This window comes from Anolis carolinensis, chromosome 1 (assembly GCF_035594765.1).
Source record: "Anolis carolinensis isolate JA03-04 chromosome 1, rAnoCar3.1.pri, whole genome shotgun sequence".
Classification (NCBI taxonomy): Eukaryota; Metazoa; Chordata; class Lepidosauria; order Squamata; family Dactyloidae; genus Anolis; species Anolis carolinensis.
This window is the reverse complement of record NC_085841.1, coordinates 149883193-149904555: the sequence shown is the minus strand read 5'-3', so window position 1 is coordinate 149904555 and position 21363 is coordinate 149883193. Positions and strand designations below refer to the sequence as shown.

The 21363-nt window shown below is 39.7% G+C and overlaps 1 protein-coding gene across 3 annotated transcripts in view; it reads left to right on the top strand.

Moving 5' to 3' along the window:
* Positions 1–13921: 13921 nt before the first annotated feature.
* wdr35 (WD repeat domain 35) overlaps positions 13922–21363 on the top strand; it is a 41325-nt gene continuing 33883 nt past the window's right edge. For 2 of the 3 annotated variants that reach the window (XM_062983995.1, XM_062983994.1), the window contains exons 1-3: positions 13922–14076; positions 16184–16301; positions 19729–19800. In XM_062983995.1, coding sequence (XP_062840065.1) covers positions 14053–14076; positions 16184–16301; positions 19729–19800 — 214 coding nt within the window. In that variant the 5' untranslated portion in view covers positions 13922–14052. The remainder of the gene's footprint in view (positions 14077–16183; positions 16302–19728; positions 19801–21363) is intronic. The other variant, XM_062983998.1, reaches the window with a different exon arrangement.

Genomic DNA, 21363 nt, shown 5'->3' with positions numbered 1-21363 from the left:
TAGAATAAAAGCATTAGCATACAATTTAAAATGTACAAATATGTAGACATTAAAACAGAATTAAATATAAACAGTATTAATAAATTCACAGTTAAAATCCATAAAAACATATCCAAAGCTAAAAACCACAGAACTCCCTAACTTGATTTTTAAAACTTTCTTTAAAACTGATTCTCTTTAAAAGCCTGCCTGAATAAAAAGGTTTTAGCCTGCTGCTGGAAAGACAGCAAGACGGGGGCCATTCTGGCTTCCCTGGGAAGAAGGGAGTTTCAGAGTCGAGGGGCAGCCACCAAGATGGCCTGCTCTCATTCCCACCAACTAAGCTTGAGTTGGAGGTGGGAACAAGAGAAGGGTCTCTCCTGAAGATCTCAAGGCCTAGACAGGCCTATACAAGGAGATGTATAAACAGCCAAAAAGTCTGGACCTGAGCCATATATGGCAATCTACTCTAATGCTATGACACCTCTTGTATATTCCACATATTGTTTTGGTTGCTTGATCATGGATAATGTAGCAGTAGGTGTTTCAGTGGCCATGAAGATGTTCATAGAAGAATAATTCCTACTGGATCAGAACAGTGTGCATTACTGGTGTTCATGAAGGACAAAAGATCATCAGTTTTACATATTCATTCTCTGCCAACTCACCAGCACAATAAAACACAAGCCATTTCACTCGCTGATGTTAATCAAGGTAGTTATATGCATTCACACTCCCTAGCAAAGAATCATAAATACCTTCATCTGAATAGTTTATTAACACTATCTTTATGAAGACATTAGAAAGAACAAGTGCAATGTTACCTCAGGTAATCTGGCTATGGGCCACAGATGTCCTTGGCTCATTTTTGTGACCCTCTCATCCCCCAGACCTGCACTGTTGGAGAAATGAAATGCTGTTATGCTGTTAAAAACAGGAATAATCACACTCCTGCAAACTTCCAGGGAGTATGATTCTCTTTTAACACAATCTGAATGGCTGCACATTACTGAAACAGCTTTCACAGTTTTAAAAATGGAATCAAACTTTCAGTCACTGCTAATTGAGATAAAATAAAATAACATGAGGGAGACGGGGTCCACAGCACATCCTAGAGGGAAAAAGACCCCTGGATTCATTGAAGTTGTTTACCCTAAATTAGAGGATTTGGTATAAAGCTGCCACAAAATTGTCTGATTTGGGGTATGAAGATCTTGGTGCTTCAAACACCTTTTTCCAGGATTCCCTAGCATTGAGCTATGGCAGTTAAAGTGGTGTCAAATGGCATTCATTCTACAGTGTAGAGGTATCCTCAGTCATTTGCTGTGAAGCAATGCAATGTTCAGGGCAAACCAAAGATATTTTGCCACCTGAGCAGAGTTGCAAAAAAACAACAAAACAAAACAAAACAAAACTCCAGAAGGGCTCCTCTAGCTTCATCGGTCGTGTAGAAGGGATCTCAGAAGCAACTTCTTTGAGAATGTTATCTTAAACTTGATGACTAAAAATTGAAAACTGACACACATACAGTAGAGTCTTGCTTATCCAACATAAATGGGCTGGCAGAACGTTGGACAAGCGAAAATGTTGGATAATAAGGAGGGATTAAGGAAAAGCCTATTAAACGTCAAATTATGTTATGATTTTATAAATTGGGCACCAAAACATCAGGTTTTACAACAAATCGACAGAAAAAGCACTTCAGTACATGGTAACGTTATGTAGCAATTACTGTATTTACGAATTTAGCACCAAAATATCACAATGTATTGAAAACATTGACTAAAAAAAGTTGACTACTAAAAGGCAGACTGCATTGGATAATCCAGAACGTTGGATAAGCGAAAGTTGGACTCTACTGTATATGTTAAATGCAGTTAAGGGGGTTAAACCCCTCATTGAAGAGAAACTGGAGAGTAGAAAGATTGCATAATGGAAAGAAGAGGGGATGAATTATAAAGACATATAGTAGATATGATAGATTTTTGGTTGATTAAGTATATATAACACTAACGCACTAACAAAAAGATTTTGAAAATATTTTCCTAAGACTAATTCAGCAATGAAAAGAAGTAACCCAACAGCTAAAACTAAGAAGAATGTCTAAGAAGATAAAGAAAGAAAGCAGACAAGTAAAAGGATACAGAGACCTAATACAAGAAGAGAAGATTATTCGGTTTAAAGAACAACAACATCCCTCATTTATATAGAGGAAACATTGACTTTTCAATAATTTAAACAAAGGATGTTAATATAATATGTAACATAATATAATGTTATAAAACATTTTGTTTACTTGTCCTCCATAATTTTCCCTTTCGGTGATGATTTATTAGATATGTGCTTAAAAAATTAAATTACTAACCATAATTTGAATAAGTCTTACTCTTCTCCTCCGCTCCTTAATATACACTGTGGAAAATATAATTTTTAAAAAGATATGAAAAAAGAAGTGACTTCTTTTCATGCAAACGCTACCTGCTGAAATTCTCTTTTTTGAACAATCAGAAAAGGTACAAGTTGTGGGTTGTACAAAAAGCTTGCTCGTCTAAAAGAAAGGAATGGGGAGCAGGGGCTCAAAAGAACAGCTAGGGCAAGGATGACAATATCCACCTAGATATTGTGGAACTGCAACTCCCAGAATCTATATATATAAAAGGCTTTTGGCATTACGGCGACTCACAAAACAACAAAACCCCAAACCCTCCAAACTCAAAAATTGCCAACACAATCAATCATCCCCGCCTCAAGTAAAATACAACACAATTACACTAACAACACAATCTCAACAGCAACAACCACAACAGGCGACCAGGTACTCTTCACCCAGCTGTTTTCAACTTCAACTCTCAACATCCCTAACACCTTAAGCTTCTGAGAGAAAAAACAAAAGGGACTCAGGCTGTTACGAATGCTGGGAGTTGAAGTCCAAACCACCTGCAGCAAAGGCCCAAGTTGGCCCATGCCTGTATCCCAGGGCACAGACAAACTGCATTTAGACCTCATCCATACTACTGTCCCTAGAAAATACAGATTATCTGATTTCAACTCCATTATGTGGCAGTCTACACTCAATCCTGTGCCACACAACAATATTACCCAGAATACCAAGGCACATCTGCCAATATCTCCTTTAAACTGGATTATCTACCTTGGCATTCTAAATAATATTCCTCTATGACATCGCCTTCACTCTACACTGCCATCTAATCCAGTTCAGTCTACATTTTATACAACTATGTACAACTGACCTCATATAATCCAATTCTAACCACCTAATATAACATTATCAATATAATATATAAGAGTTACTATGGTATAATAATAGAAAACAATATGATCTCTAAAACCAGGAGACGAAATAAAGACCAACACTCGGAAAGCAAGGAAATTGGGAATTCTACAAACGAAACAATCAGGGCCAGCTAACACTTCCCAACGAACATTCCTCTAGACAGTAAACAAACACCCTTTCAACCTGCAAGGCCATTAAAAACTAATCAAGGTGGCTAATTCCACCATTCAAACTTCCCACACTGACACTATTAATTCCTATTCAAACTGACCAACCAAGGATTCCGCAAGGTAAAAACCCACCAGGCTTACAACCATCAAGGCTATTCAATACTTTTCAACCAGGCCAACCAACATTTTCCCTACATACAAAACCCCCAAACTTTGAAACCACAACACTACTCTGTCCCATTCAACCTCGCCTAGCAACAATACCTTATGTGCAAACCGACCAGGTTTTTAACCTACAAACCTATTCAATACCATTCAATCTGGCCAAACAAGAATTCCCCTACTAAGGAAGTACCCACACTTCAAAGCACCTCTTTGATTAATGCTATGACTCCAACCACTCCACAAAACGGCCAGACTTTCACGCGGCAAGGCTATTCACTCCTATTCCACCTGGCCAACAAATAATTCCTATAAGCCACAGCAACGCGTGGCCGGGCAAAGCTAGTGTTATCTAAAACTGGACCCCAAAAGAATGAACCCCAGAGGCCATGGCTCCATAGGAACTAATAGGGAGCCTGCATTGACATTTTCCTTGGTTCCAAGCCACCTTTCATTGAACTTCTCTAGAATGTTGTATAAACACCACACACACAACCCAAACTTCAGGGAATAACCACATGCTAATTAGCATAATCCTTTCACAATACCCTAAGAAAACACATGGAACACATAATGAGCTTTAGGGAGAGCCTCAGGGTTTTCCCAATATTTTATCCCTGGGAATGTTTCCTTATTTCTATCACTAAATCAGACCCCCCACCCCCCCGGGGTCTCCATTGAATTCACCAACACCCTGATCACCCCTTTGTCTACCTAACTGGCACCCATTCTATTGACTGAAGCAGAGGCATCAAAACCCATTTCAACCCCATCTCTTGCCCCACCACATTCTTTTTTGCTCACACCCTTCTCCTGGGCAGATTAATAAACAGACACAAACCTTCAAATATACCAATCACAGTTTACTAAATTTCCTGCCTACCAGCAATGAGGATGAATGGAGCTTCTGAGCCTATCAGAGAGCAGACCGTAGCCAGCACCATTTTGGATCAATCAGAGGCCAGCACAGTAGAATGCCTTTGCTTTGAATGTTTGTCAAAGTGCTATATATAAACCTGTATGTTCGCAACTGTACTTATGTCAGTTTTGGAGTGATATCTCTGCTGACATCCTCTTTGGCTATGGAAAATGAAGACTATGATCATTGCTTTCATCTCCCCTTTGTGTTTCATTTGATCCTTTGGGAGCTTGACATTCTGGGCTCTGAACCCACAGTTCTTGCAGTAGCTGAAATCACATAACAAGGAGTCATAACCAGCACAATCGTTGGCAGGAAATGGTGGGATTTCCCATTCAACAACATCTGGAAAGAATTTCCAGTTCCACAATTTCTGCTTTTGCTCTTCCCACCAACATCTGCATGTGGAGGAAATCGCTTTACTTTGCTAGACGATGGGAAGATTCCTGAATGTTATCTAAAAGCTCTCTGCTGTATAGATGCAGGCAGAAAAAATACATTTTAATGTGAACTTTTTAATCTCAAATAAATGCTCATTGATTGGTATGAACTATATTACCAAACCATTCAACCAATTAGCTTTTGATCTTATGAAATAAGATACCTTCGACTATTCAAAAACAAACATATGAAATTTGCCTAAGGGGACATCTAAAATTAGGTTTCCCCATCCAATAAAAAACCAATTGTAGTTAAGTTAATTAAATGTATTGCAGCTTCCTACAGTAATTCAGAAGGTGAATATAACTGAGTTTAATACAACATTGAGGAAAAATAAAATAAAATTCTCACTATGAGGTAGTAATAGTTTTGTTTCAGGGCCCAGAAAAGGTGGGGCTCCCTCTTCTTTTCAGGTATGTTAGGGTTGCTTCGAATTTACTAATAAACTCAGTTTTTGAAATTTAACCCTATTTGTTTGCTGCTGTTTTTCAATGCAAAAAGTGTTTTTTTTTCTTTTTTTAAAAAAAAGACTCCATACTTTTCTATTCCAGTCAGATTTTTCTCTTCTATGGGAACTGTTTTGTTGGAGAAGGGTCTTTCTTGGGAAGTTCACTTGGCATCTATATTATAGCTCAGTTCTATTCAGGTATTTTCATAAACAACCACTACCTGAGTTCAATGAGGTTTGCTCACAGGCAGATGTGTACATGTCATTTATTATATTTGCACCTTTAATATATTTCTTCTTACCTTTGCCTAACACCAAAACCATGGTCTACTATTTATTTTTATTTTATTGATGTATTCCAGGTGATGAAAAAATAAATGTAAACATTTAACATACATTAAATGCTCTTTGAAAACTCCTAAATGCAGTCTGAAAAAGCCTCCAAGAAGGTCCAACAGGAACACAACCCTGCATTTAGTTCCTGACATAGGTTATCAACCCAAGTGACCAAAGTCACCTCTGTCCCATAACTTCGTTTGAAATCAGATTGGAATGGATCTAGATGACTTGTCTCATCCATCCAAATCCCCTGGAGTGGAGGGCCACGATGTGCTCAAGATTTTTGCCTAAAAATGGAATGGCAGAGCCAGGTCAAGAACCATCAAGAGTGAACTTGCTGTACACTTGATACTATTGTATCCAAAAGCGTACAATTAATTTTTTTATAATTAATTTTTATAATTAATTATAGCCTCCTCACCTCTTTAAAACACCCTGGTTGGTCTTTGTGTTCCTCTGAAGTTGCTCCTCAAAAGAGATAACCCCCACTGGATTCCTGCTTTTATCTGCCAGATCCCTCTTCCCTACACTTGGTGAGATGGAACTGATTGGCAGAATTTGCTGGTGATGGGCTGAGTCTGGAAAGAGGTAGCGCATAACTAGGCAGTAACAACAACAGCATCAATAGGTCGATGGAAAGGCACTTGCTTCTTGTTGACCATAGCCTCATCTACACTGCAGTTTTAGAATGCAGTTTAACTGCATTATATGGCTGTGTAGACTCATATAATACAGTCCAATACAATTAAGATGCATTTTGAACCTGCATTATATGGCCATTGTAGATACTAGGCTTCTGCTGGGCAGGTGTTTTTGTGGCTTCCTTTCTTGGCAAAAAGTAGTGGAGACATTTTCCCTCTCTTCCCCAATAGTATAGTATAATTGCAATAATTGTTTAAAACTTGTTATATTCCTGACACCCAAAATCTGCTGCATGAAGCTCTCAGATTAGTATGCCTGGCCTTATGTAATCTAACCTGGCCTTCTGCTCTCCAATGATTTCTCTCTTCCCTTTAGTTTGGAATGGCTCAGAGTTTCACTTACCCCGATTCCCTTAAACAAGGTGAAATCAGTCTTGACGTGTACTTGAGAAACTGATTAATGTATCACTTCATGCTCCTACATCTTCATTATTTCTCACTTTGTTCTTTTATTGCATGAAGCGATGCTGCTGAATATTTTCACTCTCCAGGTTGATTTAATCATGTTCAGAAGGCAAAACTGTTTCAATTCAAGCTTTCCCAACATCTGCCAAACTGTTAAGGGGCCATTTTCTCAATCTCCATTTTTTGAGCAGCATTACACAAGATTATATGGTAAAGGATTTGATTAAAATAATAATGGTGATAGCTTCTGTACTGTGGACAGAAGTATTTGCAAACTTCCATTTTTTAAATTGGATTTTCTATTGAAAGTCTACGCACAAACAGTTGTGGTAACACAGAATCAACATGTGGCTCTTTTGGGACTCATAGTCCACATTCACAGGGGATAGATTCCTAAATATACTGTGGAAATAGGAAACTGAATAAAAGCAATCTCTACTGAAATTAAAAAGTTCTGCAAGATTTGGAGGACTTAGAAAATTTAGCTAGGTGCTTCAGAGAAACTTTATGGTACCATAGAATTGACTGGAGGATGTTAAAATATTCTGAGGATTTTTTTATCAGACATAGGTAGATGAAATCAGATACTGGTTCCACATGTCATTCCAATTCAAAGCAGATATTGTGAATTATCTGCCTTAATATTCTGAGTTATATGGCTGTGTGGAAGGGTCCTGAAATTTCAATTGTTATTCCCCAGATTTTTAAGAAGCTCAATTTCATTCCTGGTATCACATGCAGTGGGTTTGCTAAACTATATGGGTGAATGTAGTGCCCTGACAAATTTGTGAGCATCCTGCGGCTTTTCCACAATGACATCATGGCAACAGTCCTGGACAGCAATGGTTCCCAAAATGACTCATTTAAGGTGGAATCAGGTGTCAAACAGGGATGTGTCATTGCCCCAACCTTATTTTCTATCTTCATCGCTATGATACTCCACCTTGTTGATGGGAAGCTTCCCACCGGAGTGGAAATCATCGAACAGATGAAATATTTAACAGATGGCAAGCTGTTTAACCTCAGCAGACTGAAAGCCAAAACCAAGGTCACAACATCTGTTATAGAACTCCAATATGCCGATGACAACGTAGTCTGTGCGCACTCAGAAGAAGACCTACAAGCCACTCTAAACACCTTTGCAGAAGCATACGAGAAGCTCGGCCTCTCACTGAACATCGAGAAAACCAAAGTGTTCTTCCAGCAGGCATCAGCCAATCCCTCTGCAAGGCCAGAAATACAGCTTAATGGTGTAACATTAGAAAATATTGACCATTTCTGCTACCTTGGCAGCAACCTCTCCACAAAAGTCAACACTGACACTGAACCAGCTGAACTCTGAACTTTATTTTTCCAAATGAAGCAGAGAGTGTTTCAGGATCGGGACATCCGTTGAGATACCAAGGTGCTTGTTTACAAAGCCATTGTCTTCCCAACCCTGCTATACGCCTGTGAAACGTGGACTGTCTACAGACATCACACGCAACTCCTGGAGTGATTCCATCAGCATTGCCTCCAAAAATCTCTTGGGAAGACAGATGGACAAATGCCAGCATGCTGGAAGAAGCAAAGATCACCAGCATTGAAGCGATGCTCCTATGCCATCAACTCCGCTGGACTGGCCACGCTGTCTGAATGCCCTATCAACGTCTCCCAAAGCAGTTACTAGACTCCCAACTCAAGAACAGAAAATGGAATGTTGCTGGACAAGAAAAGAGATTTAAAGATGGGCTTAAAGCCAACCTTAAAAACTGTGGCATAGACACTGACAACTGGGAAGCCCTGGCCCTTGAGTGCTCTAATTGGAGGTCAGCTGTGACCAGCAGTGCTGCAGAATTCGAAGAGGCACAAATGGAGGGCTTAAGGGAGAAACATGCCAAGAGGAAAGCACATCAAGCCAACCCTGACCAGGACCGTCTTCCACCTGGAAACCGATGTCTCCACTGCGGGAGAATATGCGGATCAAGAATAGGTCTCTTCACCCACCTATTGACCCACCCCCAAGACCCCACAATTGGAGGACCATCATCCTCGATCTACAAGGGATCGTAAGTAAGTAAGTAATGGGTGGATGTTTATTATTTTCATTTGTCCCCAATGACCTCATATTAATAACCAAACCAAGGGTTTTGTGTTCATTTGTCACTGTGAATCTCCCTAAGAAGAGTTCAAATATGAACTTGAAAACAGAAAGATTTACATAGGCTCGTTTTTCAAACTGAAAGCAACAAAAATTAGCTATGCTGAACTTCCTCATAAATCACAGTATTCGTTTTAAAATGGTTAGTAAAGCCAAATGACCAACCTAGAAAAAAGAAACATAATTATTCATCAAGTGGTAGCAGTTGAAGCCCTATAAATTATCAGCATAGACTAGCCACTATTTTAAAATGTACTATAACATTACACACATCTAGATTAATTATTTTAAAATTATAGTTCCATTTTACAATACAGCCGAGGGAGAAATATTTGACCATCACATCAAGCTTTGGTTAGAATGCATTGTAAAGAACCAACACATAGCTGATTAGAAACTTCAGTGGATTCAGGAAGTGCATGGAAATTACCCATTGGATGGAAATTAACTATAGAAGTAATTAATTCCATTAAAACAACAACATTCCATCTTAATTGCAAGAAAAAATGTTTCAAAAGGCAACACCTTTTGCAGTGCCACTGCAACCTTTCTCATTATTTGTATGATGGAGGAATATCACATAGTTCAGATGCTGGATCATGCTGTAAATTCTATAGTTGCATCATGCTCTGCTGTGGGTTCTGAGGAAATGATAATGTGAAAGGAACAAGGAAGACCCCGTGTTTTATAATGAGGGCTTGCAGCATTCAGATGCTATTGTTTTAATAGCAGAAGGAGCCATTTTAATTATTTTTGAAAAACAGGGAACTAAAAATAATGAATCACAATAACAAAAGCACAGCAAACTTTTCTGGGACCTCGTAGTTGTAACTTGTGACTAATCACTTTAGAGGCTCTGGTTCTAATCAGCCATGTGTAGCTTCTGGCTGCTATTCACCAAACATCATTCCCTGGTTTTTGTAATGCTTTGGGAATATAGAACAGTCAGTTCAGTGTACATGGCACATCAGAACACATGTGGTTAAAGTACTGTAAATTCAATGTCTTTGTAGATCAATCTATTCTCCGCTCTTCAGAGTCAGACCACACACATCTTTCTCCTGAGCTTAAAAAAGAGGAGCATAACCTTAATACATCTAGTTTTGTCTGATTCTGGAAATCAAGCAGAGTAAAACCTGGTTGATACTCAAATGGGAACCTGCAAGGGACTATTACAGATCTCCACATAGAAAACCCTGTGATAGGAACATCATAAGTCAGGAATGACTTTAAGGCACACAAAATATGTCTTCAAGTCACCTGTCAACTTATTGCAACCCCATAAATTTCATAGGGTTGTTTTAAGCAGGGAATACTCAAAGGTGGTTTTTTCAGTTTTTGACTTTGCACTGTAGCTTACGGAACCTGATACCATCCAAGTACTAATCAGGGCTGGCCCTACTTAACTTCTAACTTTAGATGGGATCTGGTGTCTTTGGGGTGTTCAGGCAGCCATGCATTATATATCAAATAATAAAGAAATTACATAAGTACTATATTGGGCTGCCATTTAACTCCCCCAAAGTTCAGGTTAAATGTGGCATACAAACATATAAAAGAGGCATGAATTTGAGAAAATTGTGAGATAATTGTACGCAAACTTGTAGAATGCAATTACACGGCTCTGAGCACTTGCTTTCAGAGTCATTTTTACAAGCAGATGGAAGAGTGAAGAATCTGCTACACTGCATTTCCAGATCACAACTCTGTATGTATAACAAATCTTTGAGGGCTTTGGGGCATTACATGCAAGAGTCAGCAGCTGTGTATCTCTACTGGTGCATTAAACTATATGTTCCAACTTTTTTGTAGTCATATGGAATTTTAACAAAGAAATATCCTACTTTAAAAGCGACTTCTACTTTGCTGTGAAACACTGTTTCAACATTTTGGTTTCAAGTACAATGTACTCTCTAGCCCATTTATTCATATTTTTGGCATATTTTCCTTCTCTTTCTTTTTTTCTTTTTCTTTCTTTTTCTTTCCTCCTGCCTGTCTTTCCTCCCTTTAATCCTTTCTCTTTTTCTCCTGGATTCCTCCCTCTACCTTTTGTTCTTGCCTGCCTTCTGGATTTCTCTTTATCTTCTTTCTTCCCAGATATCTCCCTTTCCTTCCTTCTTTGCCTCCCTCCCTCCTAGACTTCTCTCCTTCCTGCCTGCCTGCCTTGCCTTCCTCCCCTCCCTTCTCTCCTTTCTTAAATGTCTTTTCCCCTGGCTTTCCTCTTCCTTCCTTCTTTTCCCTCTTCTTACTTTCTCTTCCTCCCGCCATCCTTTCTTTCCTCTTGGCCTTTCTTCCCTCCAAGCTTCCTCACCTGCCTCCTTCCTAACTTTCTCCTAGTTTTCTCCAATTCCTCCCTCCCTTCCTTTCCACCGGACTTTCTCTTTCCCCAAGGCTTGCTTGCTTGCTTCTTTCTGACCGTTTATATCTATCCCCTTATTTATTTATTTATTTATTTATTTATTTATTTATTTATTTATTTATTTATATATCCTGCTTTATACAGAGACTCAAAGCAGCTCACAATCAAAAACAACTTAAAATATACAAATATGCAATAAAACATTATATATTAAAATGTATTATCAGTAGTAATTATATTTAATATATTAATATTACTATATTACAATATTATATATCATTATATTTTATTAGTAGTAGTAGTATGTTGTATTACATTATAATATTACTATCAATATTATATGTACAGTATAATATTGATAGTAATATTATAATGTAATACAATATATGTACAGTGGGAGCCCCCGGTGGCCAAGGGGATAAAAGCCTCGTAACTTGAAGGTTGGGTTGCTGACCTGAAAGCTGCCAGGTTCGAATCCCACCCGGGGAGAGTGCGGATGAGCTCCCTCTATCAGCTCCAGCTCCATGCGGGGACATGAGAGAAGCCTCCCACAAGGATGATAAAACATCAAAACATCCGGGCGTCCCCTGGGCAACGTCCTTGCAGACGGCCAATTCTCTCACTCCAGAAGCAACTCCGGTTGCTCCTGACACGAAAAAAATATATATGTACAGTGTTCCCTCACTACTTCGCGGTTCCCTTTTTGCGGATTTGCTGTTTCACGGTTTTTCAATAAACTCTAAAAGACTATTATAAATAATAAAAAATTACAATTTACAGCCTAAGGGAGGAAGGAGAAGCTGAAGGGAGAGAAAAGGAGTCCAAGCGGCAACAGGAGGAGAAGGATTGGTTGATAAAGATTTAAAATAGTGTATAACTACTAAAATAATGTATAAATATTAAAATAAGTATACTGCCCCTACCTCGCAGATTTTCATTTATTGCGGGTGGTCCTGGAACCTAACCCCAGCGATAAGCGAGGGAACACTGTATATACAATATATTATTAGCATAGCACATTAGTATTATATATTACTATACCACTGTACTGCAATATTATTGGGTTGCTCTGAGTTTTCTGGGCTGTATGGCCATGTTCCACAAACATTCTCTTCTGACATTTCACCCACATCTAAGGCAGGCATCCTCAGAAGTTGTGAGGTGTTGGGAACTAGGCAAGCGGGGTTTATATATCTGTGGAATGTTCAGGTGGGAGAAAGAACTGTCTGCTTGAAGCAAATGTGAATGTTGCAATTGGCCAGCTTGATTAGCATTGAATAGCCTGGCAGTTTCAAAGCCTAGCTGTTTCCTGCCTGGGGGAATCCTTTATTGGGAGGTGTTAGCTGGCTCTGATTGTTTCTTGTCTGGAATTCCTGTTTTTGAGTGTTGTTCTTTATTTACTGTCCGGATTTTAGAGGGTTTAATAATGGTGGCAAGATTTTGTTCATTTTCATGGTTTTCAATTGTATCTCTGTGTAGTCTGACATGGTGGTTGTTAGAGCAGTCCAGCATTTCTGTGTTGCTGTGCAACATTCACATTTGCCTCAGGCAAACAAGAGTTCTTTCTAATCTGGGATCAGATCCTGGGATATAGGGCCTGCCTGGAAGGGCCGAGTCTACACTGCCACACAGCCTGGGAATCTCATAGCAATCCAGTGATTCCGGCCATGAAAGCCTTCAATAACATATTATTATTATTAAATATAATATATAGTATACAATTATTATATTCCTATATATTATTATTATTGCACTATATTGCACTGCAGAAGAGAAGACTGAGAGGAGACATGATGGCTGTGTATAAATATGTGAGGGGAAGTTATAGGGAGGCAGGAGCGAACTTGTTTTCTGTTGCTCTGGAGACTAGGCTGTGGAACAATGGCTTCAAACTACAGGAAACAAGATTACATCTGAACACTAGGAAGAACTTCCTCACTGTGAGAACTGTTCAGCAGTGAAATTCTCTGCCCTGGAGTGTGGTGGCAGCTCCTTCTTTGGAGGCTTTTAAGCAGAGGCTGGATGGCCATCTGTTCGGAGCGTTTTGAATGAGATTTTCCTGCTTCTTGGCAGGGGGTTGGACTGGATGGCCCATGAGGTTTCTTCCAACTCTATGATTATTATACCACAATATATACCAGTATACCAACCCCCAGAGTCAGACATGACTGGACTTAACGTCAGGGGAAACCTTTACCTTTTACCTACCAGTATACTATTAGTATATTATACTCTTGTCCTTTCTTTCTTTACTGCCTGCTTTTCCCTTTCCTCCAAGCTTGCACGCTTCCTTTCCTCCTTATGGTTTTCTCCCTTCTTTCTTTCCTCCTGGCCTTCCTTGCTTCCTTCCTTCCTCTTTCTTGCTCTCCTTTTCCTAATTCTACATAACTTGAAAAGTATTTGGAAATCTTACACTATATTTCAACAACATAAAAAGAAATCCAGAAAGAAACCTTTAAAGGAAAAAAGAAAAATCTTTAAAGCGAAGGAAATGAGGAAATTGGGGGAAGCATCCTGGGAAGAGAAACAGAAGCAAGCCAAGTTTTCCCTAACCCGGAAGTAGACCTTTGGCTTTTGCTCGGCTTCCGGAGCGGGGGCTGTTGCCAAGGCAGCCGCCACGAGGCCTCCGTTGCCATGGAGACGGTGTCCGCGGCCTGCTGAAGAAGACGAAAGTCAAGCCAAACGCCGGTCAAGATGTTCGTGTATTTAAGCAAAAAGGTGAGGGGATGGAAGGGAAGGAGGAGGCGAAAGGGCTGGGGAGCCACCAGCGAGGACGGGGCTTCCTTTGGTCTCTGACCCAGAAAGTTTACACGTCCAGAAAGCCCCGTGTTTATCCCGATATAGCCGCTTTTTGTTGCCGTCGTCGTGCATGTTAGGGCCCTTCCACGCGGCCCAATAACCCAGAATATCAAGGCAGAGAATCCCACAATATCTACTTTGAACTGGGTTATCTGAGTCCACACTGCCATAGGTTCCAGTTCAAAGCAAAAAATGTAGGGTTTTAGTCAGCTGTGTGGAAGGGGCCTGGGAGTTGTAGTTTGTTGAAGCTCCAGCCCTCTTTGGCAGAGGAGGTGAAAGATCCCATAGCCTTGAGCTGTGGCAGTTAAAGTGATGTCAAACTGCATTAATTCCATAGTGTAGATGCACCCAGAGAGAAAGAAGATTTCATCATGGTAGGAGACAAAGTCTACTGAAGGCCTCCCAAACTTATGCCACTCATCTCTTCCTCTCAAGCCCCTGCTACACTTCCAGATAAAATCCAGATTGTCTGCTTTGAACTGGATTATATGGGAGTTTAGACTCATTTTCAAAGTTTATAATCTGGATTATCCGCTTTGGATTATATCCCAGAATCTGACCCCAGATTATCCATTTATCCGAGATTATGTGGCAGTGTAGACTCAGGGCCCATCCGGACAGGCCCTATATCCCAGGCCCTGATCCCAGGTTTTCTGTTTATCCCAGATTTTCTGGCAATGGGGATCATACAATCCAGTTTAAAGCAGAAAACCTGGGATCAAATCCTGGGATTTAGGGCCTGTTTGGAAGGATCCTTATATAATTCTGTTCAAAGCAGATAATCTGGGGTCAGATCCAGCCTCAGGCCTCTTCCACACAGTTGAATAAAATCCCACATTATCTGTGTTGAACTGGAATATATGACAGTTGTGGATTCAGATAACCCAGTTCAAAGCAGATATTGTGGGATTCTGTGCGTTGATATTCTGGGTTATATGGCTGTGTGGAAGGGCCCTCCGTCTGCACTGCCATATAACCAGATAACCTGGATTTTATATGTCATTGTAAATCCAGCCTGTGGCAAACAATGCACTAATCCATGGCAAAGCAAGAGAATAAAACCCAGTTTAGGCTCTTACAACATTTTTATCATGCTCTCATCCTGTGCCCACCCATGTATGGAGTTTGATAGGGATGTAAGCTGTTTGTAGTTGTTTGTCTTCCCATTGTCTCTATCTTTCATCTTTTCCTATGCTGAAGAAATATCATTAAGAACATCATCAGTATGTTGTAAGAAATGTAAAAGCTTTGGAAGAAGTTTATGTTGTTTATTATTAAACAAAGTATAATAGTGGGTGGGCTGTGTATTGTAGAAGTGCATCTTTGACATTTGTCAGGAAGGAATGGTGCCCTGCTGCTGTTCCTGGAGAAGTTACAGGGCAGGGCCAGTAGGGGATATCTTTTTGGGAATTATTTTAAAGGAGATTTTATTTCTAGAAAGAAAAAAATCCAAAAAATCAGGGGATGACTCAAACATTATGAAACTTGATGGGCCAGCAGTAGTAGATGTGTCCTCCAAGTGTGACCATTTTCATACCGATAGCCCTGGAAATGATGGGAAGGTGGGCCTTGAAGAGCTCCCCCTATTGCCACCAGTAGGCTGGATCTAGCTGCATTTTTTAGTTGCGAACCAAGAACGGGTGTTCAGCCAGCCGGCCATTTTCAGGAGGTGCATGAAAATGTACCCCCCAAAAAAATTCGGATAGCAGAAATTGTTTGGGGTTCAGCCGAAATGCAGAATCCTAATGTACTGTATGATACTGTATGACATTTTCTTCTTTGCTCCTCCACTACCATTTGTCCCAGAACATCATTATTTTTGATGATGTGGTTTGAAAGGGAATTGGTTCTTTGAGACATAGCATTGATTTTTTTCATTACTGTGTAAAGTACAGTATGTTGAAGAACCTTACTGTGCGATTGTTTATATATTGTACTTAAAATGTTAGAGCAATCCCTAGTTCATGGTGAGCAATATCCAATTTAATTTGATACTCTTTGTTAACAAAAACTGTGTTTCTTTCAGATTACCATTCCTGGCAATGTTAGACTGAGATCTATTTCTTGGAGCAAGGATCAGGGTTATATTGCCTGTGGTGGTGAAGATGGTCTGCTGAAAGTTTTAAAATTAGAAACAAAAACAGGTAGATTATACTGCTAATGGGAGTAAATCTATACATCTTTGAAAATGTCCAGCATTATTATCAGCACTCCTTGATATTCTGGCTCTGCAAGGAACTTTATGGGATTGGAAATATCTTTATATGTTTGGGAGCTCTCCACACTATTCTCGGGGAAAGGATGTTTGAAATACAGTCGTCGTCGTCTCACTCGTTCATTTGTTTTCGACTCTTCGTGACCTCATAGACCAGTCCACGCCAGAGCTCCCTGTCGGCCGTTGCCGCCTCCAGTTCCTTCAAGGTCGAGCCAGTCACTTCAAGGATACCGTCCATCCATCTCGCCCTTGGTCGGCCTCTCTTCCTTTTTCCTTCCATTTTCCCCAGCATCATGATCTTCTCCAAGCTTTCCTGTCCTCTCATGATGTTCCCAAAATACTTCAACTTTGCCTCTAATATCCTTCCCTCCAGTGAGCAGTCGGGCATTATTTCCTGGAGGATGGACTGGTTGGATCTTCTTGCGGTCCAAGGCACTCTCAGGATTTTCCTCCAGCACCAAAGTTCAAGTTTCCTTTGCTCAGCCTTACTTATGGTCCAGCTCTCGCAGCCATAGGTTACTATGGGGAATACCATTGCTTTCACTATGCGGAACTTCGTTGCCAGTGTGATATCTCTGCTTTTCAGTATTTTATCGAGGTTGGCCATTGCTCTCCTCCCAAGAAGTAAACGTCTTCTGATTTCCTGGCTGCAGTCTGCATCTGCAGTGATCTTCGCAGCTAGAAATATAAAGTCTGTCACTGCCTCCACATTTTCTCCCTCTATTTGCCAGTTGTCAATCGGTCTGGTTGCCATGATCTTGGTTTTCTTGATGTTTAACTGCAGCCCGGCTTTTGCACTTTCTTCTTTCACCTTGGTGATAAGGCTCCTCAGCTCTTCCTCACTTTCAGCCATCAGAGTGGTATCATCTGCATACCTAAGGTTGTTAATGTTTCTTCCAGCAATTTTAACTCCAACCTTGGATTCGTCAAGCCCCGCACGTCGCATGATGTATTCTGCGTTCAAGTTGAATAGGTAGGGCGATAGTATACAGCCCTGCCGTACTCCTTTCCTAATCTTGAACCAGTCCGTTGTTCCGTGGTCTGTTCTTACTGTGGCTATATTCAACCTCACTCCTCAGGATTTCTGGTTCTAATTTACTCACCACACCATCAAAGCTATCTTCTATATTTTTATCCCTAATATACAGATCTTCTGTATATTCCCGCCACCTTTTCTTGATTTCTTCAGCTTCTGTTAGGTCCTTGCCATCTTTGTTTTTGATCATGCCCATTTTTGCCTGAAATTTGCCTCTGATGTTTCTGATTTTCTGGAAGAAGTCTCTTGTCCTTCCTATTCTGTTGTCTTCTTCCACTTCCATGCATTGCTTGTTTAAAAATAGTTCCTTGTCTCTCCTGGCTAACCTCTGGAATTGTGCATTTAGTTGGGCATATCTCCCCCTATCGCTGTTACCTTTCGCCTTCCTTCTTTCTTGGGCTACTTCCAGTGTCTCAGCAGACAACCATTTTGCCTTCTTGGTTTTCTTTTTCTTTGGGACGTACTTTGTTGCTACCTCCTGAACAATGTTGTGGACTTCTGTCCATAGTTCTTCTGGGACTCTATTTATCAAGTCTAGTCCCTGAAATCTATTCTTCACTTCCACTGCATATTCATTAGGAATATTTGTGAGATCATATCTAATTGGTCTGTGTATTTTCCCCATTCTCTTTAGTCTGATTCTAAATTTTGCAATAAGAAGTTTGTGGTCCGAACTACAGTCAGCTCCAGGTCTTGTTTTCACCGACTGGATGGATGTCCGCCACCTTTGGCTGCAGAGGATGTAGTCAAGCTGATTTCGGTGTTGACCATCTGGTGAAGTCCATGTGTAAAGCCGTCTTTTAGGTTGTTGGAAGAGAGTGTTTGTTATGCACATTGAGTTTTCCTGGCAAAATTCTATCAGCCTACGTCCTGCCTCGTTTGGTTGTCCCAGACCATGCTTGCCTGTGATCCTGGTTGTCATTTGACTGCCCCTCCTGTAATGAGAATAATGTCTCTTTTTGGTGTGTTATCCAGTAGGTGCTGCAGATCCTAATAGAACTGATCTAATTCTGCTTCTTCAGCAGCTGTGGTTGGGGCATATATTTGAATCACTGTGATGTTAAACAGCTTGCCTTGAACTCAAATTGAGATCATTCTATCATTTTTTTGGGTTGTATCCAACCACTGCTTTTGCAACTTTATTAAATACAGTATTTATTGAAATACAGTAGAGTCTTGAACAGTGTCCTACTTAAAGGAAAAAAGTGTTGTCATGCAAAAGTTCTGGAAGGGGAATTAGGGGGTTTGAGGGAGTATCATTTTTTTTTTGTATAGTCTATTAGGTTTTATTGTTGGTGTTGTTGTTTCTTGTTTTCTTCCAGGTTTTTTTCTTCTATATTTTTCATTTTATGTAGTTCAAAAACTCATAAATAAAAGGTTAAAAAAAAGGAAAAAGAAATAAAGTAGAGTCTCGCTTATCCAATGTAAACATGCCGGCAGAACGTTGATAAGTGAATATGTTGGATAATAAGGAGAGATTAAGGAAAAGCCTATTAAACATTAAATTAGGTTATGATTTTACAAATTAAGCACCAAAACATCATGTTATACCACAAATTTGACAGAAAAAAAGTAGTTCAATACACAGTAAGGCTATGTAGTAATTACTCTATTTACGAATTTAGCATCAAAATATCACGATGTATTGAAAACATTGAGTACAAGAATGCGTTGGATAATCCAGAACATTGGATAAGTGAGTGTTGGATAAGTGAGACTCTACTGTAGTATTTTTAAATGGGAAGGATGGATGGCTTTGGGGGACTCCTGGGGATCTCGGGGACTGCTGAAATGAGATCCAGGAGTTAGCAAGATGGCAGTCCATTCTCCTGTGCATTTAAACCCGGTCAATGTGGAAGCCACTTTAGAAGGAATTTGAAAAATACTCTTACAGTTTGATAATGGCACAGCTGATCAATTTGGCACATCCCTGTTCATATAGAGCACATGATAGTTGTATCCTTGCAAGCAGATAAAGGTCAAATTGCATTGACAGATATCATACTATCTACAGAATTGTGCATCAGAATATGCAGATTCCCCATCAGTTGAGGGGTGGCAGTAATCAGTATTCAGAATTACATTTTGGTGGCTAGTGTGCACACGGATGTGCAGTCACTATTGAAAGAATATGAAGCACCTGTTGCATATCCAGTTGGCATGATATCCTAGAAGATTTTCCCACCTTCCTTTTTTTCTTGTAGCCCCTGTTCATGGAGATAGGAATGTTGGGTATATTGACTGAGGGTGAGTGCAAACAGGGAAGGGATTTTCTTTTCCAAACTGTTTTAAAATCATTTTAAAATTTCATTTTTTATAGATGAAGCTAAATTAAAGGGACTTGCAGCACCTAGCAATCTGTCAATGAATCAGTCACTTGAAGGACATACTGGTAAGCATTTCTATAATGTGTAATTTTTCACAAGATTAAAATGTTTTTTTTAAATAATATATTCATAAACTAAAATTATTTTATTAGGAAACTTCACATTTTATGATTGGAACACAATTCAAATATGTATATTGTTGAAAGATCTGTTTTCCTCTTGTAGATAATTGTGCACAAAACAATTATTGGAGTTTACTGTTATTTCATATTTGCTGCTTCCAGTTGAGTGTTACACTGGCAGCCTGACATCACACACACTATTCTTTTCTCCATATCAAAAGAACATGCTTGTACTTCAGAGGGTAATAGTGCATGGGGAATGATGTGATAAATGTGATTAATATGCTTGATCTTTTGAGTAAAATATGTTATTTCCTCCTTTAATCTAAGTCAGTGTGAATCTGTTTGACAGTTCATTGAATAAACACTTATTAATTAGTATTGACAGTCTTTTTAAAAAATATCAGAAAGTATTAGAAGTATTTATAAAATTTCAGAATTCAGATTTTCAGAAAGGCAGCAATAATACATACCTTTATACATATGTGATTCTATTGTCCTCAAATTAAAAGGGATTCAAAATATATTAACATATTTAAGCAAAAGTATGATTTTGATAATTATAGAAAGAGTATCTTGAATACTTGAAGGATCTATGATTTCATTTATGTAAGGAATTCTTCACCAAGGCAGATCACAAATATTCCATCCAGCCAATGGGATTTTGGCCTGCATAAATAGGAGTATAGTGTCTAGATCCAGGGAAGTCATGCTACCTCCCTCTCTATTCTGCCTTGGTTAGGCCACACCTGGAATCACACTGTGTCCAATTCTGGGCACCGCAATTTAAGGGAGGTGTTGACAAGCTGGAATGTGTCCAGAAAAGGGCAACTAAAATGATCAAGGGTCTGGAGAACAAGCTCTATGAGGAACGGCTTCAAAAGATGGGCATGTTTAGCCTGCAGAAGTGAAGGCTGAAATGAGACATGATGGCTATGTATAAGTATGTGAGGAGAAGTCATAAGGAGGAGGGAGCAAGCTTGTTCTCTGCTGCCCTGGAGACTCGGATGTGGAACAACAACTTCAAACTATAGGAAAGAAGATTTCACCTGAACATGAGGAAGAAGCTCCTAACTGTGAGAGCTGTTCAGCATTGGAACTCTCTGCCCCAGACTGTGGTGGAGACTCCTTCTTTGGAGGCTTTTAAGCGGAGGCTGGATGGCCATCTATTAGGGGTGCTTTGAATGCGGTTTTCATGCTTCTTGGCAGGGGGTTGGATTGGATGGCCCATGAGGTCTCTTCTAACTCTATGATTCTATTGTTCTATTAATTATTATGACCAACTTATTGCTAAGGGCCCTTCCAGACAGGCCCAGGATCAGCTCCCAGGTTTTCTGTATTAAACTGGATTATATGAGTTCCCACTGCTAGATAATCTGGGATAAACAGAAAACCTGTCTGGAAGAGCCCTTAGTGGCCATCCATCTGGTGGCATGTTTCTCAATGTTACTTCAGATAACCCTTTAATGATCAGCACACATTCTGCCTCTGGTGCCATATTCAAAG